General features: G+C 40.0%; 2 protein-coding genes and 1 pseudogene across 2 annotated transcripts in view; 1 reads left to right on the top strand and 2 right to left on the bottom strand.

Annotated features, from left to right (window-relative positions):
- Nucleotides 1–504, bottom strand: part of LOC125920002 (sorting nexin-7-like) — a 1457-nt pseudogene extending 953 nt beyond the window's left edge.
- ST8SIA6 (ST8 alpha-N-acetyl-neuraminide alpha-2,8-sialyltransferase 6) overlaps nt 1–12313 on the top strand; it is a 146561-nt gene extending 134248 nt beyond the window's left edge. Inside the window, exons 5-8 of the mRNA XM_049626903.1 lie at nt 848–992; nt 4944–5056; nt 8532–8624; nt 10263–12313. Coding sequence (XP_049482860.1) covers nt 848–992; nt 4944–5056; nt 8532–8624; nt 10263–10737 — 826 coding nt within the window. The 3' untranslated portion in view covers nt 10738–12313. The remainder of the gene's footprint in view (nt 1–847; nt 993–4943; nt 5057–8531; nt 8625–10262) is intronic.
- Nucleotides 1–27153, bottom strand: part of VIM (vimentin) — a 482853-nt gene that overhangs the window by 407876 nt on the left and 47824 nt on the right. The gene's annotated exons all lie outside the window — the stretch shown is intronic.

Below are 27153 nucleotides of genomic sequence, written 5' to 3'. Positions count from 1 at the left end.
AATGTTAGAGTTGGGTGATCGCCCAATAGAGTTGGGTGATCACATAGTGCCTTCCTCTGTGTTTCAATAAAGTCATTGTTAAAGTGCCCCACCATACCTTTCACGATAAACTTCTCAGGCAGTGGTGGAATAATCAGAGTGGGGTGTGCGTCTTCAAATTTTCCTTTCAACCAAAGGAAATCTTGATAACGTCTCCTAACTTCAAATTCGCTGGAGTCAAATTGCCCACGAGATGTCTTAGTAATAATCCTGTAAGTGATGAAAAGTTCAATTGTGGTAACGTGGCTTTCGGGTTCATCAACTGTAATGAAAAGGTCTTTCAAATCTGGCTCATCTTCAAACTTGACTTGGTTTATCATTGATAGAGGAGACGTTGGCATCATAGGGCTGAAGGAATTCATGTCCATCAAAGAGGCATCCTTACTGAACACCTCCAGGTCGTCCTCGTCCTCGTCCAGATCCAGCACCTCGGCCTGGAGCAGGGTGTAGGAGTCGCTGCTGCCCGGGAGGGGGACGTCGACCCCCGGGCTTTCCCCACTGGTGCCCCCAGCCGGGAGCTGAGGCGTACATTTGTATATGTGAACCGTTATGTCAACGAGTATTTTCTGCTGGTGAGAGGGTCCCTACCTGAATGTATGTTTTACATTCTTTGCCCTTTTTTCCAGCCAGGCCACCATTTCACCATCCAGGCCAGTTAGGACGCAATGAGATGAACATGTCGCTGTGAATGATGCCTCTTCCTCCTGAGAGTCACTATGGGAGAACCCTCTTGCATTTTCCATTGTAGCCTCTGTTTCCGGTTTTTTGATCTCATTCCTTGGTTCGCTTTTTTTCTTATCCTTTGCAGAGCAAAACTTGCCTCCTGTTGTGATGCTGCCCAAAACTTCATTGTTTCTCAGAATAACACTCCAGCTGGGACCAACATGAGTTACGAGGTGGAAAGCAAAAATGAAATCCTAATTAGAGAGAACATTTTTAACATGTTTCCAGTGGTGAGTAAGGGCTTGTTGTGGTTTATTTGTGTCACCATTCCAGGTGACTTTCCTCTCACTTTATGTTGTAACTTAGACAAATAGAGGGGTTAACTTAGAATTAAAATACTGTATGTGGTTTTGTTGTGTACGATGTTTGTAGGGGTCCATTTTAAAAAGGCACTTTTGGGGGGCGCCTGGGTGGCTCAGTTGGTTGAGCGTCCGAGTCTTGATTTGGGCTCAGGTCATGATCCCAGAGTCGTGGGATCAAACCCCCCATTGGGCTCTGCACTGAGTGTGGAGCCTACTTGAGATTCTTTCTCTCTGTCTCTTTCTGTCTCTCTCTGCCCCTCCCCTGCTCATACTCACTCAATCTCCCTAAAAAATAAATAAATAGAAAGGCAATTTTGAATGCAAGTAGCTCTGTGGGGAATGTATTTATATCTTACATGATAAGCTCTCCGAGTCCTTGAGTCCTTCATGACTCATCCTTGAATGAGATGAGGTATTTGGGCTTTGTGCACAGTAATTACTGGGGCTTGGGAAGAGGACCGTTTTTCACCTGGAATGAGATTCATCCAGTTGTCAGTTTTGGTGACTGAATCAATTCGTCCAAAAAGAACTGTGGATTTAGTGGCTAGTCTTTGGGAAGTAAATATGTTAAGGATTTGCGGTCAACGATCATAACCTCACAAGGCAGAGATTTCTGGGTAGTGTGTTCATTGATGTATCCCAAGCTCCAGAACATTTCCCAGTGCATATATATGCGTTCATTATGTATTCATTAAATAAACTAGTGAGTAATGGCACAGTGTCATCGTAAGAGGAAACTTCTCCTTGAATATAAACCCGAACTTGGGGAAAATTTTTGTCCTGAAGAACATCCTGTTGCTCATAAACACATACTCTCGGGCATCTTTTCATGATTTGATTAAAAGCAGTTAAGCTAAGGCAATGTGGTCAAACATGGGATGACTTTACCAACTGTAGAATATTCAGTTCTTGCCATTAATTCCCTTTTGTTAGAACTTTGACCTCTCACAACTAATTTTTTGGTCATGCAAGTTGTTCCGGATTTTCTTTTGATATTATAATTCAAAGGAAGACGAATTTGCTGGGAATGATTGAGAACTGAATAGCAAATGATAGAGAATAAATATTGCAAATTTTCTGGGAGGAAAGGGGGACCAAAAATAACTCAAAGCGTTCTAAAAATGCCCTCATGATCCATTGAAATTACCAATAATTAAAAAGATAATAAGTAAAGAATATTTCTATTCCTTATCAAGGACGGCCTGGGAGAGTTTCATAATGAGCAACTCTTTCTAGTGTTTTCCTTGCTTTAGACTGACTAGAACAGAGAAGCAGCAGGTATTTTTTTTTTTTTTTTGCTTCTAATTGTCGCCTTGAAAAGAATAACTTAACCGAAACTTGATGATTCTGTGTGCAATTAATAACAACAGCATCCATTTTCCAAATTTACACTGAGTTTTCAGAATTAGGGGGAGGGAATTCTGAAGTCAGTACAGTAAGGCTTGCAGAGCTAGGCCACTCCCTTTCCATGGATGAGGCATGTGAGGGAGCTGACCTCCTCTTCACCCTGCTCCCCGCACACCAACCCCCCATCCCTCCCCCCCCCCGTGCTCTCCTCTGCCACACTGCACTCTGGAACACTGTGGAACATGCAGCAAGAAGGTGACAATAGATACTTTTGATGAATGTCGTGAAGTCATTTCCTCCAAACACTTTTGCTAAGTTATTTAAAAAGAAAACAAAGTTGGTTTTCAACCAGGGTGAGCAATGAGCAGGCATTGCTCGGCGTGGCACAAATTTTCCATTTTCTTGGGAGCTTTCTTTTAAAAACCATTGGAGTTTGTAATTCATGTGAACGCGTGCCGAACGTGAAATCCCAAAGCATATGGGCTTTTTCACCCAGTTGACCGAGAAGCCAGAGAAAAACATTGTTTCATGTGCTTAATTGGAGATGATGTTTCCTTCAGTAATCTTTTCTGTTGTACCATTTAGAGAATATTTGCATTCTACCCAGTGTATGGAATTCAGAATTTATTGTGGTCGTGTTGGAAGACACCTTGAGCTAGCAGTGCAGTGAACTTCAAATACCCTGAGGTATTTGGGAACCATTAATTTAAGAGCCAGGTACCGCTGGGCGTTGCAGATACAAAGAGGAATCGGATACATAATTAAATTAACATTTTATTCATCGAATATGAGAAGCTGTGTAATGTGTTGTGAATGAGAGCGTGGACTCTTTCCAGGGTTTGAATCCCACCTCTGGCAGCTGCTGGCCGTTACTTAAACCCATGTCTTTATTTCCCGTCTGTAAAACGCTCATAAGGTTGTTGTTTGGCTTACATGCGTTAATAAGTCTTGCACTTGGATGAGTGTCTCTTGTGCACCATATGCACCACAGGATTTTTAGTTGCTAGAGACAAACCTAGTACCGACCTAGGGTTTTCTTTGCTTGTTTGGCATCCCCCAGGTAGAGCGTCAGGAGCACATCACAGTCATAAGGCTTCGTGGGTTACTTTGGGCTTCTGAGAACCCCGTTGGCCCTGAGGTGTTGCCATTGGTACTGGTAAACTGTTTTTGGGAAGTACGGTGCCCTGATTTGTAGCGTTGGCCGATTTTGGTGGTGTAAGTACCCCCACTGTGGCCGATTTAAATTTACCAATGTTTATTATTATTATTATTATTACTATTACTATTATTATTGTTTTATTTCTTTTATAAAGTAAGAACGCGTGAGCAGGGGAGATGATCAGAGGGAAAGAGAGAATCTTAAGCTCCTCCACATTCTTGAAGACTGACACGGGACGGGGTTCAATCCCGCAACCCTGGGATCATGACCTGAGTCGAAATCAAGAATTGGACGCTCAACCGACTAAGCCACCCAGGCCCCCCATATTTACCCGTGGTTTAACAACAGTGCACACAATTCCTGAATATTTACCGGTTGGCTCCCACCCGCTCGTACAGGTGCACCCCAGCACAAGGCTGGAGGCTACACGAGGGCAGGCCATTGAGCCAGCCCGCACTTAGGGTAAAATCACCGTGTCCATTGCACTGTGCGAGGTCTGTGGTGACAGAAGAGGGAAAGCTAAAAGTCAGAAACAGCCTCTGTGCCTTTGAAGACCTCCACCTGAATTCTGAAGACAAAACTGGTAAACGAGGACCATGTGTCTGAGCTGCCGTCCTTCGTGCTGCCCAAGGTCACATCGTTCTTTCAGGGAAAGCGACCAGGAAGGGGAAAGCGTGCTGTTGACTCGAGAAGTCAGGTTTCCGACTGGGAAGGATATGGTAAAAGGGGGATGTCCTTTGGAGTCGGCAAGTCCGGTCCTTGGAGGAAATGTAAAAGATTCAGGCCTTGGAAATTAATTTGAAAGATGTCAGCACAGAGTCAGTAGGGCCTCCCTAAGGAACCGCGGCTGGTCATTTGCGGAGAGATGACAGGCATCAATCTTATGTCAGCACTGAGCCTGAAGGTCTAGCTATTTAAGAAGCACGGGAAACTTCCGCTAAATTAGCTATTAATTTTATGCCCGAGAATAGAGGATTTAATGATACTTTCTAATTGCTTTATTTCCTCCATTTTGCTGAAAATGTTCCTGTTTGTTGGAAAGGCCCAATGTGGGATTTTGCCATTCTAATGTTATTTACTTAATTACGTGGTGTAAAATACATTAAGTTATATTTTATGAGCAAATGTATTGTATTTTCTATTACTACATTATATGGTATTCGATACACTGTCTATTCCTCTCAAGAGAAATGAGAGGTATAGTATAAGTTTACAGCATATTTTATTATAAGTCACAGTTGATCAGCATTGCTACTTCTGCTTTTTTTCCTCGCTTTTTTTCTTTCGTTAGCATGTCTAAATATTAAGCTGCTGGAATTAAGTGGTGATGGTTATGGTTCTGAAACTAAAGATATTTCACTTTCTCCTGATAGTCTCAGCCTTTTATGGAGCACCCTTATAATCGGTGTGCCGTGGTTGGAAACGGGGGGATTCTGAATAAGTCTCTTTGTGGAGCCGAAATAGACAAATCCGACTTCGTTTTTAGGTAAGACCTGTCAAATTGGTTCCTTTGAAACCAAAGATCAGTTGGATATTTTAAAAGGATAGTGTAAAGGTACTCCGTGTAAATTTTGACCTTTGAGCTGTGTTGCTTAAGTCTACAAATGACGTAGATGGCCTTTCCTGAAGTGTGAAATGGATCACGGGTTCCTCAGCATGTTAATACCAGAAGGATAAAACTGTGCTGTGGCCCCTTTGCAGAAACTCAGCTTGAGATCCTGGTGAAAAAGGATCTTCACTGCAGGACTTCTCAGAGCCTTCAGTGTCGTAAGGATGCCATGGCTCCCTGAGAAGGACTCTGGAGAACAATATTTCCCAGGTTCACCTGAAAAAAAAAAAGATTATACACACACACACACACACACACACACACACACACACATACACACACACACACATATATATATATATACATATATTCATACACATATATATATACACACACAGATACACAGATATAATTATGGTTTATATATATTTAAAAAAATATTTTTTAACAGAGCATTTCAAGAGTTTTGTTCTCAGATAAAATTTAAGAAAATGCTGACCTGCACCCTATTGCCATGCTACATCATTATTTATTTAGTTCTCTGGCTTGAAATTAAAAAAAAAACAAAAAACAAAAAACAAGAAATTGTGGGGCTTCTAGATTCTGGTCTTTTTAAGTGTTGGTGTCTCAATACCTGCTAGCTTGCAAAAACAGACGCAAAAGTGGTTTCTCTGTGTGCCTGTGCTAACAAGCCAAGCTACAGAGTTTCTGCGCTTTCAGAATTCGATGGAAAGGTGATTCATCCCTGTGACGATGGATTTCAATTGAAATGCACCTTTTTAAAAAGTAAGTCGAAATCTGTTTCTTCCTATTGCCGAGGTACTGATTTCACACATCAGAGGACATCCTTTCATCTTTATCGATGTCAGGCTGCCCTTTTTAGCAACTGAAAAGGAAGATTTTCAGTCGGTAGCTCCCCACCCCCAACCCACTGCCTCACTTTAATCTCATTTAAAGTTTTTATGCTGAAGGTAATGACAGACCAATAGATTTGACACTCCAGCAGGTCACTGAGTGTGCTCCTCACGATTAATGTTCAAATGACCAATACCTGAAGGATTTAGCCATTTTGAAAAAGCCATAATAAAGATACATAATTCTTCTTGTGCTAGACTTTGTATAGACTTAAAATTCCCAAAACATCTGTGGGAACGTTTATGCCTAATGTTCATTTTACCTTATAGCAGATACAGGAAATACAGATTTAGACTTAAAAATACAAGCAGGGGCACCTGGGTGGCTCAGTGGCTTGGGCATCTGACTTCGGCTCAGGTCATGATCTCACAGTCTGTGAGTTCGAGCCCCGCATCGGGCTCTGTGCTGACAGCTCAGAACCTGGAGCCTGCCTCGGATTCTGTGTCTCCCTCTCTCTCTGCTCCTCCCCCGCTCATGCTCTGTCTCTCTCTGTCTCAAAAATAAATAAAAACATTAAAAACAAATACAAACAAAGAACTCAACAACTTCTTAATTTATAACTCTATAGCTGCTTCGGATCCTGTGTCTCCCTCTTTCTCTCTGCCCCTCCCCTGTTTGCTCTCTGTCTCTCTCTTGCTCTCAAAAATAAATAAACATCAAAAAAATTATAACTCTACAGTAGGTGTGTACATTTCTAGAGTCTGCATTTGCCGAGGCTCAGATATGTTGCTGATGCTGAGTTCCCTGTGAAGTTAGCCTCCCAGACTGAAAGGCCAAATGAGGGTTTCAATGTCGTCAGAGTCATTAAAATTTATTTAAATTTGAAGCCTGACCAGATTTTGGCAATAAGTGTCCAGAGTTTTATAAAAACAACCTGGAAACTGCTTATTATTCATTTCTTCCTTTCAAGAGACTGGGAGCTCCCAGTTAAGTATGTAAGGAACAAAAAGAGGAGTGATGAATGGTTTTACCAACTACTACTGTATATGTAGTTTGCCTTGGAGTTTCCTATGGCACTATATTGGAAATCACCTTTGGTTTTCAAAAGAGTATGAGACTGTTTTAGAAAGTAGATTTGTGGGGCGCCTGGGTGGCTCAGTCGGTTGAGTGTCCAACTTCCACTCAGGTCATGACCTCACAGCTCGGGAGTTCAAGCCCTGCATTGGGCTCTGTGCTGACAGCTCAGAGCCTGGAGCCTGCTTTGGAGTCTGTGTCTCCCTCTCTCTCTGCCCGTCCCCTGCTCATGCTCTGTCTCTTTCTCTCTATCAAAAATAAATAAAACATTAAAAAAATATTTTTTTTAAAGAAAGTAGATTTGTTACTACAGGATGTCCATTAATGAGGGCATTTCTGTGGACTATTATCTGTGATTAATATTTATTTTTCCCAAGGTGCCATATTTAATTATTTTCTGGTATATTTTTTTTATTTTTTTTATCAATGAGAGATGCACATGGTTCATTTGATTTTATGTTTCATAGAGTGTGGAATACTATTTCAACCTCAGTCACTGCAGAACACATGAACTTTAAACAGCTTTCCTTAGGAAGCACTCAAATATGCTTCCTTTGTATGTATAGCTTTAAAGAAATGGTCTACTTGAAATTCTATAAGCAATACTTGGGGAGTCATAACCAACCGTCTCTTTTTTGTGAAAGGAATATAATTACTCAAAATTACAATTCTTAATTTGTTTTGAGTACTAAAGACAAATTAGTACTCAAAAGAGGAAGAGAACATTTAGATGAAAACATCATTATAGGAACATTAGGGTTTTATTTATTAACAGCATAATTTGGTACAAGAAAAACTATCCATATGGGAATCAGGAGATTTTGATTTTTTTTAATACAGTGTTTGCTTCTGGCAGACTGTAACCTTAGTCCCAGTGCCTCAATTTTTTTAAATCTGTAAATTGGCGATCATACCACAATGGGAATATAATCAATAGAAATAATAATTTTAATACAGGATTATGAACTCTTCAGAAGCTTGGCAAGGTAATTGTCATTTCTCATTTGATAGGTATAAGGGTCTTAATATTGAGAACATTTATCAAGTTTGTATGTTTCATACACTGTTGAAATGCCAGTTAAGAGTTCAGTACAAGGGTACCTGGGCAGCTCGGTGGGTACTTCTGCTCAGGTCATAATCTCATGGTTCATGAGTTCAAGCCCTACATCAGGCTCTGAGCTGAGCTGTGCTGACAGCTCAGAGCCTGGAGCCTGCTTTGGATTCTGTGTCTCTGTCTCTCTCTGCCCCTCCCCTGCTCGTAGTCTGTCTCTCTCTCAAAAATAAATAAGCATTAAAAATATTTTTTTAATTAAAAAGAAAGAGTTCAGTACTTATTAAACAGTTTTAAATGGAAATCGGACCAATTCAGAACCCCTTGATAGCAACAGTTTTCTCCAGTAAAGTGACAGTGATCATATGTGTACATGTGCTTTTTTTATAATGGTCTTTTGAAAACACTTTTTTTTTTTTTTTCAAATTTCAGGTGTAACCTCCCCCCAATTACAGGAAATGTTAGTAAAGACGTTGGCAGTAAAACCAATGTTGTGACTGTAAATCCCAGTATCATAAAACTAAAGTAAGTATCTCCAAGTTACACAACTGTTTGAGAACATTCGTTTCATTGTCGAACACATTTCTTAGTTGCTGAAAAACACTAATCTTGTTGCTGAAACTGACTTGCAATATACCTGGAATGACTTTTGGGGAAAAGATAGAAGAATATTTTCATAATTTTTTACTTTTTCTCAAGGTTATACCTCATAAGAGGTATGACCAATTGTACTTTTTTTTTTAAGGAAATCATTTTATTTTATTTTAAAGATGTTACTTTATTTTTTAAGTAATTTCTACACTCAGTGTGGTGCTTGAACTTACAACCCCCGAGATCAAGAGTCACATGCTCGACTGACTGAGGCAGCCGGGTGCCCTGACCAATTGTACTTCTAATGTCATAAGCTGAACATTACTAATCAAATGCAAACTCATTTATCTCTTTGTCTTTTGTAACAATAGTAAAGTTACTTTTGAGAATTTTCTTTCAGAGTTTTAGCATTACTTTTGAGAGCAGTTTCTTGATAAAGAGTTTAGAAACTTCAGAGAGTGAGCCTTGGGAGAACCTGCCCCCCCCCCCCAAAAAAAAGTTTTTACTTCAAATAGTTTATTAACAAAAAATAATTCCTTTATTTCATTTTTTGCAGCATAACTACTACAAAATGTTGCTGGTTGATAAAAATCCCATACATAGTTTTGCTCCATTGTTTTCATCAAAATTGACCAATAATCATTATTAATAAAATACACAATAGAAATATATATTCAGAGAGTTCTAGTATACCTTAAAATAATATAAAATATTGTACCTGTATCCCAAAAGTTTATTTTCTAAACACAATCACACAGATTAGTATATTTACTAAGGTATTCTTTAAATCACACATACAGAGCTGTCACGATACATGGGATAAATTTGACGTGTGGTGTGTGTGTATGGATATAGATATTTTAAGTTCTTCAGAGGAAACTTGTATGATCACACGCACAGAAAGATACACAAATAACAGCTGTACAGCTCAGTGACTTTTTTTTAATGTGTAGACATTTTAAGAGTGTACTGTTTGAGAAAACATCAATCATTATTAATTTAGAAGTATTTGTGTATCAAAAAGCAACCTTAGAGAAAGAAATTACTGAGTTGGAAACTAAAATAACGTAAGAAATGTGTGGTCCAGTGGGGATATAGCCCGGTAAGAAGATATAAATGGGGGGCACTTAGGTGGCTCAGTTGGTTAAGCATCTGACTTCAGCTCAGGTCATGATCTCACGGTCTGTGGGTTCAAGCCCCACTTCAGGCTCTATGCTGACAGCTCAGAGCCTGGAACCTGCTTCCGATTCTGTGTCTCCCTCTCTCTGTGCCCCTTCCCCGCTCACGCTCTGTTTCTCTCTGTCTCTCAAAAATAAATAAGCATTAAAAAAAAAAAAAGAAAGAAAATATAAATGAAGGCTTACAGATACCTCAAAAGAGCATTGAAGACCTACCCCTTGATATTTATAGGATGCTTCCTTGTACTTGAGTCCATTGTTTGTCTCTTAAAAGTGGTTCAGTTGCTTGGCCAGTGGTCAATTCAGCCTTATGTAACCCAAACTGCTACTTTGATCATAATGATGATGGTGGTGGTTTTTTGTTTTTGTTTTTGTTTTTGTTTTAATCTGGCAGGTATGGGAACTTAAAGAAAAAGAAAGAAATGTTTCTGGAGGACATTGCAACCTACGGAGACGCATTCCTTCTTCTGCCGGCGTTTTCTTTCAGGGCCAACACCATTGCCTCTTTTAAGGTATATAACACGCTCAGAGAGGCTCACGCAAGACAAAAGGTTCTCTTTTTCCATCCCAAGTACCTGAGAAATCTCGCCCTCTTCTGGAGAACTGAAGGTGTGACAGAGTTTCGCCTGTCCTCTGGCCTGATGATCACAAGTGTGGCCGTGGAACTGTGTGAGCACGTGAAGCTGTATGGCTTTTGGCCCTTCTCTAGAACGGTAAAAGACACACCCGTCAGCCATCACTACTACGACAACAACCTCCCTAAACGCGGTTTCCATGAGATGCCCAAAGAATATAGACAAATTCTCCAACTTCACCTGAAGGGAATCCTCAAACTGCAATTTAGCAAATGTGAAATAGCCCAAGCATAGTATCTTAAGGTGGGGGTGGTTTTGATACAACGCGGTGGGTGAGTGACAGTGTTTCCCCACAGGAAAAGCCGTGGCTGTAGGGAGAAGAGAAAGAGCCCTGAAACCTGGTTTGATCAGAGCTCCCCGCTAAGCTTGTGTCCTCAGCAGCTCATGAACTTGTTCGGATTTGCAGTTTCCCTCCCTGTGAAATGGGGACCGTGATAATCTAACTCGCTTCAGGCAAACGTGGTAATCTGTGAAAACTCTTGGCAGAGGATTTGGCCTGATGAGGTAGGGACTCCCCGAATTTTTCCTTGTTGGTATCTATCGTAGCCGTTTCCACTCTCACCAGACCGATAATAAAAGGCGGGTGGTCTTGAGGACCCTTCCTGGAGAGAACAGCTGTGAAATGCCAGCGTTCGCTGGGGCTCTTTCCTCAGCACGCCTCTCTATTATGGGTCATATCCTTCTCGTCCTTCTTCCTGTCTTCGAAGAGTGCATATAAGGACTTACAGCAAACCCTTGATTCTTCAGGAATCAAATCCTTCTCTTTGGGTGATAATGTGCCTGCTTCTGATTACCTTCACGAATTGTGTCGTTAGCTGCAACGGTGTGTTGGTTGGACTTAGGCCAATGTTTTTCCTCCTTTGTCTACATTTTGAAGTCACTCTTTATAATTTATATTAACTTCCTGACTTTACTCTTAAGCATTTTCCTTTTCCACTGAGAACCTATTTCAAGAGCATGAGGAGTTACAGCTATGAATGAAGTACTGTGAGGAAACAGAGGTAGGAATAAATAAATCTATTTCGGTGGAATCTGTTTCAGAGAAGAGGTCATTTCTGAGTGAAGCCCTGAAAATGAGTAAGGTGTTTACAAATGAAGAAGATTCCAAGTAGAGGGAATGTGATGGGGAAAAAAGCTGTCCCCTTGATTCTGATTCACGCAAATGAGGATATTTGAAGGTAAATCATGGTCTTTGCCCCAAAAACTATCACTTGAAGGGAGGTTATAGTGCATGGGAGTGATGGCTTGGGCCCGCCTCTGTGAAATGGCAGTAATCGTGACCTGATTGATTTCATAGGCAAGCTGTAAGGATTAAAATACACAAAAATTTAATTCTCACAAGGAAAGGTGTATATTCACATGAGAAGTAAGACTAATAATTCAAACATCAAATAAAGCTTCAGTGATATCAAATATTGCCATTTTTATACCAGTCCCTTACATGACGACGATACCTGTTAACATAGGTCATCCCTGCATCGGCTGCATAAGTTATTTGACTGAACTGAGTAGCTGTGTTTATACTTTCCCCCGCTTGTCTTGCTTGTCTTTGTACCGTTGCAAGGAGGGCGGAAATAGGAGTGGAGCAGACTGGCAGCATGCTGAATTAATTACAAATACAATTCTGAATTCTTAACCGTAGCCAGACTGCTGTTTTACTAAAGGTTCCCTTTTAAGAACACTCTGCTGTCAGCTGCTTATTTTGGTAAAGTACCTCTTCCATTTCATTGTGGTTGACATTGTTTTATGCCATTCTTTGTTCACATTTTATTGTTCTTCTGTAGCAGATGAAACCTGTTGGCTCCATAAATTGCTTAAAACTTCATATATAAATATTGTCTAAAAGGAGCATGCTTTTAGTTACATGAAGTCTAATTTATTCATCTTTTCGTTTTGCGGTGATGAAGGAGTAGATATTCAGAAGTTATTTTAGTAAAAATTATATATGATTAAGGGCAGAGGTTACTTACGTTTTCCCCCATATAACTTACTGTTTCACCTGAGGAAATCTTCTCTAGAATATCAAAGTAGAATCTTCAGTGTCACTGATAACAAATTTCAGAAGTATTTGAAATGGTACGTGTTGGATCGCAGACTTCTCTGGAACTTCCCAGGTGTAATCCAAAACTGGCCCCTGTCCACAGAACACAGGGAGAGACCAAACAAAGAGGCAGGCCACTTCAGATTGGTAGGTGGCCCTTTAAATAAGCAAGGGACCTTGCATATGGGATTGTCTTGGGTGGCCACAAGACTAGTAGGCCTCCACATCTGTCTGCTAAACTTAAAAGTTTATGTAGAGGCCTTAACTGGGGTCAGACGTGTAAATTGTCCACTTGGTCTCAACACCACATCACTGTCTCAGAGCTGTGTCCTTGGGGAAGCTTCTGGGAGCAGGGAAGGCAAATAGAATGCACATGCCAGGGACAGGGGAGGGAATAAGGAGCCTCCAGTTGCTGGGGTCCAGCTCATGGGTCAACTGGCAATCGTGTCCTCTTGATGACCTCCCCCAACACTGTGAGATCAAGAAGCCGCATCCTAAGGATACCAACATTCTAGTAAAAGTTCAGTAGGAAAAAAAAAAACAAGTTGTGGAGACAATTGTAGACCTTTCTACCTGAACATAACTGAAGTTGGTTTTCTTTTTAACATTTATATTAATATTTGTATTGGCATCCTAAAAGCATGTTGAAATTTTGCAACAATCCTGGCTAGGTTAGGGTCGCATTAACCAAAAGTCTTTGATCAAAAAGAACATGCGTTTTCTTTGTTTCTCTTTCCCAAGTTGGTCTGTAACTTGTGAAATCAATGGGAGGCCTCACTCACATCACAACATTTCCTCTTTGGTGGAGGACAACCTACCACATGTCCCATTATGATGTGCCAATAATGCCCTTTTGTGCCAAAATAGAATTTTTTTAACTTTCTAAAATACAATAAAACATAAGTTTTGGGGCACCCTGGGTGGCTCAGTCGGTTGAGTGACCGACTTCGGCTCAGGTCATGATCTCACAGTCCGTGAGTTCGAGCCCCACGTCGGGCTCTGTGCTGACAGCTCAGAGCCTGGAGCTGGCTTCGGATTCTGTGTCTCCCTCTCTCTCTGCCCCTAACCTACTCGCATTCTGTCTCTGTCTCTCTCAAGAATAAATAAACATTAAAAAAAGTTTTAAAAAAAGGAAAAAAACCCATAAATTTTGATGATACAATATATCAGCTATGTGAACTGTAAATCATAAGTCACAGTTCTTTTTGTTCTATAATGGCAAATTATTACAAGTTTTTATACCAAGATCAAAACAAAGAAAACTGTGAACTCCATCTTACAGATTAACCACCAAGTCTGACTGTGACACTCTCAGGAATCTACGGGCATAATGAGCATTGCTTAAATACTGATGGATTGGATTTGATCTTCCGCTCTTAAACTTGAAGTGCATCCGTGAGCATTGAAAATAGAAAGTCTGATTACTGGTACTAGAAAGTACCAAACTTTAGTCAGGACTCCTGTTCGTAATACCACATGTCACTAGTTTCTAGGGGAAATACTAGCTTGCTTGATTCTGTTTTTTACTTGTTCAGCACCGCTGGACAATGTAACCAAATAGCAAGATTCTAAAATAATTTTCATCTAAATCTGAGGGTAAGGCAGATTATATAGTTAAACATATAGTCCATAGTGCTGTATGGTCCCTTGAAAGGACTCTGTGGACGACTGCATAGAGTTAAGCATTACACAATATAATGGTCCTTGAAGTCTCGGATTTTTTTTTTTTCTCCTAACAAAAGAGAAAGGCAAATAGATCATGACTCTCATGAAAGAAGATTTTCTTCTGCATGTAAATATGTGGGCTCTCAGCCAGGTAATCAGCCAAGGACTTTCTTTTTTTCTTTTGAGGACTTTGTATGTATAGAATACTGAATTAAGCCATAAATCAGACCTGTTTGAGGCTAGGTTTTTTTTCTTGCTTACGAAAAATGTACCAGCTCAATACTATATCATGTCATGTACCTTAAATCATTCCATGAATTTCAGGAAGCTTTAGGAAAATTGGAAAATCTTGTAGATAACAGATCTGCTCCCATCCTAAATAGCTACCTGAGAAGTATAGTTAAGATGCAATGAGTAGTATATTTATGACATGCAAAACATTTTATTTATGTAACGTGACGTGCAAACACATTGTTATGCCAGTAAACACAAGACATCTCAGAGATTCTCATGAAATATCCGAAGCCCTTGACCTAATAAGACTATTTCTTACTTTTACTGTTTTATTTTAAAAAATGTTTTTAGGGGCACCTGGGTGGCTCAGTCAGTTAAGCATCTGACTTCAGCTCAGGTCATGATCTTCCAGTCCGTGGGTTCAAGCCCCATGCCAGGCTCTGAGCTGTAAGCACCAGCTGTCAGCTGAAGCCTGCTTCGGATTCTGTGTCTCCCACTCTCTCTGCCCCTTCCCCACTTGTGCTCTGTCTCTCAAAAATAAGTAAACATTAAAAATTTTTTTAAATGTTTAATATTCCGTTTATTTTTGAGAGAGAGAGCACGAGTGGGGAAGGGACAGAGAGAGTGGCGGACAGAAGTTCTGAAGCGGGCTGTGCACTGAAAGTAGCAAGCCCGACGCGGGGCTCGAACTCACAAACTGTGAGATCATGAGCTGAGCTGAAGTCACTCAACCAACTGAGCCACCCAGGTGCCCTTCTTACTTTATCTTTGATTAAAAACAATCCTCCGGATAAGTTAAAGGCTTCCTATTTGCATATGGCTTCGAGAAGCCTGACCCCATAGTAAAAGTCACCATTACTTTTCCAGAAGATGGATGGACAGGGATATTTCTCATGCCTGTATCTTCTCTGGGTCATCACTCTTCCAGGAGCACTCTTCTTTTTATCAGGAAAATGTGGGCGATACATGATAAAGATACACTGCTTACATAATGGAGAAAAGACATTATTTTCACATATTTTTTCTGTTCCTCTTCCTTCTCCTTCAAGGACACCAGTTAACACATACATTACGCTCCTTGAAATTTGTTCTCTAGCTCACTGACTCTCTGTTCATTCTTCCTTTTTTTAATAATTTTTTTTTGGGGGGGGTCTTTCATTTTGATAGTTCCTATTCCTGTATCTTCAACTTGACTAATGTTTCCTTCTCCAGTGTCTAATCTGGCATCAATCCCATCCAGTATGTTTTTCCTTTCAAACATTGATAGATGTTCAATTCGTGCCTTTTTATAGCTTCCATGTCTTTATTTAACAGGCTTGTTCATTCCTCTACCTTTTTTTAAAATTCTTCTGCATTCTTGAACATATGGAATATACTTATAACCCTTTCAGTGTCCTTATTAATTCCATCATTGGTGTAATTCCTGGATCGGTTTCCACTGATAGATTTTTCTCCTCACTATAAGTTGTATTTTCCTGCTTCTTTGAAAGTCTGGAATTTTTTGTATTGAATGCCGGATGTTGTGAATTTTACTTTGGTGGGTGTTGAATATTTTGATGTTTCTATAAATATGTTGAGATTTTTTCGGGGGGGAAATTCAGTTGCTTGTAAACAGTTTGTTCCTTTTCGAGGCTTACTTTTAGACTTCGTTAAAAACCATAGAAGTGCTAGGGCGCCTGGCGGCTCAGTCGGTTAAGTGTCCAACTCTTGGTTTTGGGTCAGGTCAGATCTCACAGTTGGTGAGTTCAAGCCCCCTGTGGGGCTCTGTGTTGATGGTGCAGAGCCTGCTTGAGATTCTCTCCCTCTCCTTCTCTCTCTTTCTCTGCCCCTCCCCCACTCGCTCAATGTCTCTCTTTCAAGTTTTTCTCATACTGAGATGATACCCTTATGAGTACCCTACCCAGTACCCCCATGAATTACAAGATTTTCATTTCTTTCTGGGAACAGCGTGAATTATTCTGTCCTTTTAACTTTTAGGACTTGTTTCTTCTCCTTTTGGGTGATTCTTTTCCAGATTTAGGTAGTTTCCTCCCTCACATGTGCTGGTCTGTAATCACTGAAGGCTAGAGGAGAACCCTGTGCAGAGATTTTTCTCTGTGAAGCCCTCTCCACTCTGGATTTACCTTGGCACACCCTGACTCCTACTCACAGAGACCACCAGACTCTGCCCGAGTGTCCCCTCCCTGTGCTGTGGCCTGGTAACCATCTAGGCAGTAAGCTAGGGCCACTGTGGGACTCTGCTAACCTGGAGTCTTTTTCTCAAGGATTACTTTCCTGAGTTGCCTAATGTTCAATATCTGAAGAACATTGTTTCATATATCTTGTCTGTTATTTTTTAATTGTTTCAGATAGCAGGTTAAATCTAGTCCCTGCCTCTCTGTCTTATCCAGGAGAAATTCCCATATGATTTTATATTTGTAGTGCTTGTCACCTGTCTTTTCTTGGGGTTACTGGAAATAGCATCTAGAAATTTCCTTGGCCCATCTGAAATTTGAGCCTGTTTTTGTTTTGTTTTGTTTTTTAACCCCAGGTTCTATACTAGAACCTGAAAATTTGAGTCTGTTTTTTTTTTCTTAAACCCCAGGTTCTATGCTAGACTACCAGAAGTCATTGGGATTCCATGGGGCTCACTTTATTATAAGAATATAGTAAAAATATTTTATTAAGGGCTTCCTATATACTTAGCACCTGTACATTATTTTATCTTTTTTAAGCCTAAGTCTATGAGGTAGATCTTATTATCTCCGTTTTTTATTTCTCATATGTGAGAAAACCAGCTAAGAGAGGATAAGAAACTTGCCCAAGGTTGCATAGCATGCAAGTGTCAGAGACCAGTTTCAAATTCAGGTTATATGCTTAAAGCTGGTGTGCTTAATATTTTATTCTCTCTTTAGTTTCAGTGTTGTTCATGTTGCTTTGTTTAAAAAATAACATTATCCAAAATTTTTAATTTTGGAATTACATCCTCATCATATTGGGTTTTTTTTTTCTTTAGTTGTCATGTTCTTCTTGCTCAGTCCCAAATTTTAACTTTTCTAAATTAAGGAATGATGATTCAAGCTTACACAATACGTTTCTATATATCCTACTGTATTCATTCTAAAGTTTAATTAATTTTGTAAGTTTCCAATATGTTGCATTCTCCTGAGTTCTTTTTGAAATAAGCATTTAATGGGATAGATTAATTTCTTTTCTCAGCCTGGTTCTATTTTATTTGCTTTAAGGTGTGTGTGTGTGTGTGTGTGTGTGTGTGTGTGTGAGATAGCCAATAAAATACCAACACATTATTCCATTCCTTGCCTTTTGAGGGCCTCAAAGAGATTTGAGATCCTTGCTTCAGCTATTACAGTGTATTCTTTGGAGGCTAATATTACCAGTCTCCTCTGATATGGAAATGTGAGCAATCAGAAATCAAGGCTATTAAAAATTTGCTAAAGATCATGGTTAGCCAAGGTGACCAGGCAAGTGGCAAACTCAAATATGACTCCATTTACTGGAAGCTTGTATTAATGTGCCAAGCACTGTGTGTAATACTTTACATGTATTATCATGAATTCTTGCAAGATTGCGATGTAGCTGTCAGTCTGCTTTTCACAGATGAGAAAAGGACTCAGGAGGATCAGAGTACCTCCAGCTGAAAATATCAGAAAGCTCCATCAAACTGGCTTCAGTCATGTAGAATTCTTGGCTACAAATCTAGATGTCCAAAACAGGGCAAGCTGAGAACTTTTGTTCTGGCTTCATTTCCCTGCAAGAGTAATAGTTAGGCTTAACTCTGTGTGTTGACTTCATCCTAAGACTCATTGTTGAACAAACGCAGCACATGCAGGCCTCATAAATGTACACCTGAACATATCCAGAGATGAGGAGAGAGTCATTTCTTGACACTTTCCCAAAAGAAGGAGAAAGAACTTTCCCCATGGTCCCATCAAACCTTTCCTTGTTTCTCATTGGCTCACGTTGGTCACATGCACACTCCTAAACCAGTCATTGGCAAAGGGAATAAAGGGAATATGGAGCCAACTTTTACAAGTAATCCTACCCCTGGGATAAGATAGGGGATACACAAGGGGAACAAGTGTGTACCTAAACAAATGTAGGGTTCTGTTGAGAAGGAGGAAAGGAAAAACAGGTGTTGGATGGATATTTAACCCTCGCTGCTACAAGTGGTGTTCCTTGTGTCATTCACCAACTGAGTGATTGATCTCAAGTTCGAATCCAGCTAGTTCTGACTCCAAATTTCGTGGTCTTTCTTGCAAGCCCTGAAGCTTGTTAGTATGCTATCCTGTTGATCATGGAGAAAATACGCGATGTGGCTTTCCATTTTTTTTCCATAAAATTAGTTATTAGACATTGAATGAATTAACTCCAGAAGCAATTCTTATATAAATAATACCTTTTACATTTTCATTTGGGGCACAGATCCTTCTGTGGTATTAATCAGAATGTAATATGTAGGATCCCATACTCTTATTTGCTTTATTTGTAAGACACTGCCTTGATTAATTTTCATCAAATATGTGAAATGAAATGTTTGCTCATGTGTGAAGTTTTAGAAATAAGCTATTAAGACTTTGCCCTTAGAGTAGACTTTCTGAGCTCACTGATCTTTAAGTCAATACAGTGATATTTCAACAACTTTGTCTTAAGTACCCAATGCTGTTGGCTTCCTAGAATGGTACCCTTCTCATTAGGTATTTATCCAAGTTGCTCCTCTGAGACTCATGAAATTCCCTATATATTAGCTGCACCATGGTAGTTCTAGTCATAGAGGAATGGTTGGTCCTCTAATAGCAAACATCTCTTGAAGAGAATGCTTCCTTCCACTTTGCATCAGTAAAAGGCAGTAGTCTATGGAACGTTTATGTCCTGCTTTACTCACATAGACCTAGTTTATCCCCTTTTATTCTCCAAGGTGTCCAGGTCGAACATGTGTGGTCCCCCAGGTTCTTTGAAATGAGAATTTCGTAAACAGGACCCAGTGGGGCTGTGCCGTATAACTCAGCCAAAAGCTTAAAGTTAGGGCTTTAAATACTCTTAACCAGAAATGTAGTATTTCCACCGCCCTTGAGACTCGAGAACAGCCATAGCTGGTCTCACTGCAGATCAGGTTTTTAAGAATTGGCTTGGATTTTCAACGTATTTTTTGTGTCCATGGTGAATGGACTTTGTCTTCTGCGTGTGCAGCCTTCTAGAAAAGACGCAAATTAGAAGGCTGTATGGTCAGCTCCATTTCTCCCCTAGTTCATTCCATTACCAGCTTTCTTTTGGGGCTATGAATATATTTCATCTCCTTTTCTTATGCTAAGAAATGTGGATGGAAGTACTCGCCCCACAGAATATCTTCATAAAGTAATATGTTCAGTATTCTAAAGGCAAAAGCAACCTCTCATTTTCACTGGTGTAACATATGTAACTATCGTCAGTGTGTCAAAATATTTCTAAGTGGAATTAAAGTTAGACATTGAAGTTGCTAGAGTGATTGTAGCTCTCGTGAGGATCAGAAAAATAGTCCATTGTGTGAAAAATAGCCTTGATCCTAATTGGAACACTGGTATCCTCTTAAGAGGAGGTGTTGATATTTATTTTTTTTGTTGATAAAATATTTCTTCTGCCACCGTGACACATTGATAACAGCAAATGACTTCATTGTCTCTAAATGACAAAAATAATGATTAACATTTCGAGTGCATTTAGAAATACTTAAGGAAACATTTGTTTCCTGTTTTTTCTCTCTTTTCTGTTTTTAGAGAAACTGCTGAAATTTCCACACCAAGTTTGAAATTTCTGAACCAAGTTTAACTTCAGACAAATTCCCGATCCAGTCAGGTTCACCTAATAACTATCTTTGGATACATATACTTGTTTTATAATTAAACAGAGCGCTTCAGCAATAGCCTGCTTTACAATATTTGCATTTACAAAACCTGAATATCACTAAGCTCTGATGGTCATTTAATAAAGATAATATCAGCATATTTTATTATCAGAGTGGACATCACATGAGTACTAGGCTGTTTCTAATTGGCCAAAACCAAAATGCACAATCAAGTATAAGTAGAAAAAATTTTTCAGATTTGTGATGACCTATCACTAAATTTTTTGAGTTATGGCTTATTTCATTGACTTCCTTGAGGTTGTCACCAGTATTTTTTTTGTAATATTTATTTATTTTGAGAGAGAAAGAGAGCAGGGGAGGGGCAGAGAGAGAGAATCCCAAGCAGGCTCCGTGCTGTCAGCACAGAGCCCGATGTGGGGCTCAATCTCATGACCATGAGATTATGACCTGAGCCAAAACCAAGTTGGACTCTTAACCAACTGAGCCAGCCAGGTGCCCTGAGGTTGTCACCAGTATTATTTCCAGATGGGACATTGAAGTTTCAAAACAGTAAGGTACTTGAACCAGATGACACATCTGAGAAATGGAAGATGGGGGGAAATGCATTTTTTTTATTTTTAATGTTTATTTATTTTTGAGTGAGAGAGAGAGACAGTGTACGAGCTGTGGAGGGCCAGAGAGAGACGGAGACACAGAATCAAAGCAGGCTCCAGGCTCTGAGCTGTCAGCACAGAATCCAGCGTGGGGCTCGAACTCATGAACTGCGATATCAGGACCTGAGCCAAAGTCAGATGCTTAACCAACTGAGCCACCCAGGTGCCCAGAAAATGCATCTTTAAAAAAAAAAAAAACTTTTATTTTTAATTTTTCAAACTTACAGAAAATTACCAAGAATTGTATGATGAGCACCTCATCTATGCCTACATGTGGAATCAACTATTGATTTGAGGGTACAGTGAAGATACCATGATCCTTTACCCTAAATCAGCATGTACTGTCCAAGAACAAGGTTATTCTCTTACATAAGCACAATGTGATTAGTCATGGATTTCAGGAAGCATATTTTCTTCTCAACGGATCTGCTAGATTGTTTCCCTAATCTAGGTGAAGAGCATGCCCGTTAGTTACATAGCTAACCCTGGAGTCAGCGCATCGATTTTGTTCCTGAGAGTACCGTTTTCTAGTTTTTGCAGTACTTGGGCGTATGTGTAGTCAGCCAGCAAGTGCTATTTTGAGTTGTCGGTAAATGCAGTCTGAAAACTGTTCACAAAATTCTCATTATTATCACTCATTTTGAGCCAGCTTTTTAACAGCCTCTATGGCCTCTGGATACAAATTAGGAAACCAAGTAGTAGGAAATGGCAGTCAGCGGGTTTCCTCTCCCACAGTATATTATTCAGTGAAGTTACTGCAGTGACTCAAACAAAACAGAATCCTTGGGTCTTCAAAAGTCTCTGATTTCCATATGCCCTAAGAAAACCTTAAGGTAGTTTCTCCTATCACAAGCTTTCTGAGGGTTATGACTAAAGACTGGAATTTTTATGGTTTCCCCCATCTTCACTCCCCAGACTTCCAACAGAATGTTGAGACTCCTTTAAAAAAATTTTTAAGTGTATTTGTTTATTTTTGAGAGAGGGAGAGAAGCAGAGAGAAAGGGAGAGAGAGAATCCCCAGCAGGCTCTTTAACTGTCAGCACGGACCCTGATGCGGGCCTCGATCCCATGAACCATGAGATCCTGACCTGAGCTGAAATCAAGAGTCGGACCATTAACCAACTGAGCCACCCAGACACCTCGAGACTACTATAAATATGTCCTTGAGCAGGGAACTCTGAAGTCTCCTGTGGCATGTTTTCCCTTCCTCTTCATGACATGTGTTGGAACCAATGAATTCCGACCTTCATGACTTCATAAAAACTTCCTGAGTTGAGCCACGCACCTGCTAGCATTTTGTCAACCCTCAACATTGGCACCTTTGCAAGGTGAGATAAAAAAAAAAAAAAAAACCGGGGCGCCTGGGTGGCACAGTTGGTTAAGCGTCCGACTTCAGCCAGGTCACGATCTCGCGGTCCGTGAGTTTGAGCCCCGCGTCGGGCTCTGGGCTGATGGCTCGGAGCCTGGAGCCTGTTTCCGATTCTGTGTCTCCCTCTCTCTCTGCCCCTCCCCCGTTCATGCTCTGTCTCTCTCTGTCCCAAAAATAAATAAAAAAATGTTGAAAAAAAAAATTAAAAAAAAAAAAAAACCCGTCCCCATTATTCCATCCCAAGTGGCGAGCTTGACTTTTAATTCAGGATCCTCAGTAGATACACAGGAAAAGTGTATGTATCGTATAATAGTGGACACTTTGAGGTAGGACTTGTCAATCTCTGAGACATACGAGATAGCAAAGCACTTTCGTTTAATAATAAGAAATGGCATTTCTGACACTAAACACAGCCTCTGTCTTGCCTCAGACACTTCATATAATAGGTTCCTGAGTAGACAGTGATATTCTAGTGTTGTTTTTCATATATCTAAGATCTCAAAGCTTAAAGCTGTCTTATCCTTTAAATTTCCAAAGTTTTCTCTCTGCATCAGAGCCACCAAATTTATGAGTATGACTCCCTCCCTCTGCTTAACCATCTGCCAGGTCTCAGAAAAGGCATCCGGGACGTATGTCCTTTGGGGTTTCTTGTCCTCATCTCGAAAGTTCTTTACTTTATTCCAAAAAATCAACAAACCAGTGGAAAATATTTGTCCAAGATAAGAACAAACAAACAAACAAACCAGAAAAAGGACACTCTAGAAGCAATACACCTCTTGAAATAATTTTAAATATGGCTCATTATTTCTTCAAGTTGCCTTAAAAACTTTGCGAAGTACGTGACTCTAAACTGTAACTAAATATTTTTTTTTCTTCAACATTAAATAATCTTCGAGTTTGAATTGGTCCAAACTTGGGGAAATGAACAATTGGGTGGAACTCTCTAAGAGGACACATTGTTTTTTTTACTGTTAAAATTGTCTTCATATGAGATATGTGATGTTGTTTTTTGCCAGCATACCACACATAGTTCAACTCCTGGGATTTCATGATAAGGAAATTCTTTTACAAAGCTGCCTTTGATTGTCAAATAACATTTTCCTCCATTTCCTTGCAGCTTGATTGCTGAAATGTGTTGAGGTTTTGATTCTCAAATGTGACTGGTAGAAAACCAACTTTAAAAATCTAGCATTCAGGTTTATTTGAAAACTAATGTTCCTTTCATCAATTCCCCCAAAAACCGGTAGAATGTCTATTATGTGCTTATTTCTAGAGATAAGAAATATGGGACAGTTGACTCCTAAGGAATTTAGATTCCAGGGAGAGAACTAGCATGTTAGAGAACTATAATAGAGCGCAGTGATATGATCAGAGAGAAATGCCCAGAAAGCTGGAGGAACACAGAAGAGGTGCCCTAAGTTGTCCTGGTTGCTGGTTAGTAGACGGCTTCACCATTCATTGATGGGCAGCTGCCCAGGAACAGGCAAAGGTTAACTTTCGCCAAACTTAATTTCATTGCTTTAATACTTATTAGCAGCACAGGTGTTATCTGTCTTTTCAAAATGAATTCATTTTAATCCTACTCCTAAAGCAAAGCGAGCCTCTGGTATAAATTTCATCTTCTTTCATTGTTTTTTTTTCCTCCTCTTTATGACCCTCAGTTTCCTCCTCTGTAATGTGAGAATAATAAAAGTCAAGACTGCTGCATATGGCACTGGAGGCCGTCCACAGCTCCAAGAGGCACCATTTACATAGACCAGTATACGAGTGGCGCCCCCTGGAGTTGTCCGGCCATTATTGTCGGTACCTGCCCACAGGGCTATGGGGAAGTTTGAAGATCCCTTTAAGTGGTGCAGCCATTGCTGTTAGGATGGATGGCGAGGATGAGGGTGATGATTATCTCATATAAAGTCCTTTTTTTTAGTGTTTATTTTTAGAGAGAGAGCAGGGGAGAGGCAGAGAGACAGGGAGAGAAAGAATCCCAGGCAGGCTATGTCTGCACTGTCAGGGCAGAGCCTGACGCGGGACTCAGATTCACAAACTGAGATCATGGCCTGAGCCGAAGTTCAAGAATCTGACGCTTAACCGACTGAGCCACCCAGGCGCCCCTCATCTAAATTCTTTTTGTATCTTTTCAACGTGTCCCCAAGAAAATCCTAGGGGCTAATGATAATGCAAATGTAACTTCTAATGAAATAAAGTCAGTGTTATATATTTAAAGAGACTTCCCTGCTATTTACACTGCAGTTAATCAACGTTGTAAAGTATCTTACGCTTTTTTTTTCGAGTGTATAAATGATTGTCTTTTTTTTATTCCCGAATAGACGGATTTTAGTTGGTACCGTGTTTCTACATCATTTTTTGTTACAATTTAGTGGACTCTATAATAGTAGCTTCCCATAGGTTTTAGAAATTTATAATTGAATTATTATTTTTCAAAGTAAAGTAATAGTAGCCAGCTTCAAAGATATACTTGAATGGCTAGATTTTTAAAATACTGATATTTGAAAAAGGCAAAATTAATGCATTCGTACTTGCTTATGAAGTATAAATCTAACATTAAGATAATTCAGTGACTGCTTCATGCTTAGATCCTTGAAGAGCTGTAAAGGTCCATTTGGTTCATTATTGATCACTTCCTTGGAACTCTGTACCTATTATTGATATTTTAGTATTTACATTTCAGAATAATAAAGACGTGCTGTCCATGCTTCTGTGCTTTCCTTAATGTCAATCCTAAACCAGAGCCTTTGTCTAATAAACGTCTCCAGATAATTAATTTCGTGGACTGTTGCCAGGTAGGAAACACTCACCTCTCTCGCCGCACGCATTTCAGGAAATTCTGAAACGTGGCACATTTACTTTTATCAGGAAATTTTATCAGAACGTTAAAGGAATTGGAGATAATGGAAGTGTGGTGTGGGGGGGAGGCCAGTAAGCGTGGCCAACAAACCTCAAAACGTAGAGCGTTTCAAACGGTGTCGACGTTTCTTTCTAAGTTTTCTAAATTCAAGAGGAGTTTCTGATTGGGAATCCGCCTCCAAGCAGTCATTCTAAGGATTCGACATGTTGCATTTTGTGTTCTGCTGTCTGTGACTGGCGACTTCTAAAACGTGTCCGTTTACCTCTGTCCGACAGAAAGAGAACAGACACAGAGGAGTGCGGATCTGGGTGCTTTTTCTGGGCCAGGTGTGCGTGGTGCCTCACACTTGTACTCACAGGTCATTGGCAGAGTCCCATCACAGGTCCTACCGCAGAGAAGGGTAAGAAACATGGTCTCCGTGGAGAGGGAGGAAAGGAAACAGGTTTGGGTGAACCGCTGGAAATCTCTAGAAATCAGACCTCTCTTTTACACACTTTCTCCACACATGGAACATACTCTCTTCCCACAGGAGGACCACCCAGGAACTCATCCAGTTACCAAATGGAGCTCGGAGACCGGAGTTTCCGGGTGATGAGCAGTCTCCTCCATAAGGCCCAGGTGTGGCTCTTAGCATTTTGGGGATCTATGAATTAAAAGGAGCGTTATCTGCACCCCCTCACTCTCAATGTCAGAATAAACATAATAAAAATCTCTGAAAGAGAGAAAAGAAGAATGAGACACACACAACAGTCAGTGTTCCAAAGCAGTGGTGAAATCCTACTGGGATTGATGTACAGGCAGACATTGAGGTCCTCTTCTTGGAAAGACATCCGTAATGCTCCATGTTGAAGAATTCTCCTGTTAATGACTCCTAACCCAGCCTTCCAGGAGGTTTTTCCTTCCCTAATTTCCTTCCTTCCACAATTTTATTTTATACACACACACACACACACAAATATATACACACACATCATTTATAAATACATAAGTATTTATATAAATACATACTATTGTTTATAAAGATATTATTTATATATTATATATAATGAAATAGATATTTTTATATATATAAATAAAATTTGGCAGAGGTGACGTTGCAAGCAAGTAGGAAAGCTGACCAAATACCAGTGAAGCTCGAGCTTGAAGGCAAGAATTTGGGAAACACATTAGGAATGTTAGTTGTTATCACTTCTATATAGGAAGGTATCACAAGAAAGAGTTGAGCTCAGGCAAGAATTGGCTGGTTTGAGACAGAAATGGAAGGGAATAGAGTGAGATCATAAATCTGGTGACTTGAAAGGTGGGAAAGCCCCTCCTTCGGGCCCTAGGCTCTGAAAGAGATAACACCAAAAAAAATGTTTCTTCTAAGACCGCCACTGGCCAAACATGATGATGTTTTCACTTTTTATTTATTTTTAGATGTTTATTTTTCTAAGCTTGTTTATTTTGAGAGAGAAATAGCAGGAGGACAGAAAGAGAGAGAATCCCAAGCAGGCGCCATGCTGTCAGCATGGAGCTTGACTGGGGGCTCGAACTCACGAACCTGTGAGATCATGACCTGAGCCGAAGTCGGATGCTTAACTGACTGAGCCGCCCAGGCGCCCCCAAACGTTATGGTTTTAAGGTATTAGATGCTGCTGCTAGTTTTTTAAAACACTTTTAGCACTCATAAATACAGCTTGTAATTGCCAGTTTACTTAACGATTGTATAAATAGAATAAGCATGTAATGAAACCTAATGTAATCTTCATTAGTTGATATTCAGTGCCCTTATAATAATCTGAATCCAATATGTGATGATGATATATGATCTTCATCTACAAATAATATACATGCATGTGCATGCACAGCACATGCACATTCACAAGCGATCAAACACACGTACACCCAAGTAAGAGCCCTGTGGCCCATTAGCAGGGCCAGTGAGAAAGAGTACAGAAACTTCCTATCTGGTTACTAGGAAAGTATGTTAGCATAAATTATAAC

This window comes from Panthera uncia, chromosome B4 (assembly GCF_023721935.1).
Source record: "Panthera uncia isolate 11264 chromosome B4, Puncia_PCG_1.0, whole genome shotgun sequence".
Classification (NCBI taxonomy): domain Eukaryota; kingdom Metazoa; phylum Chordata; class Mammalia; order Carnivora; family Felidae; genus Panthera; species Panthera uncia.
This window is presented reverse-complemented; position numbering and strand designations above follow the sequence as displayed.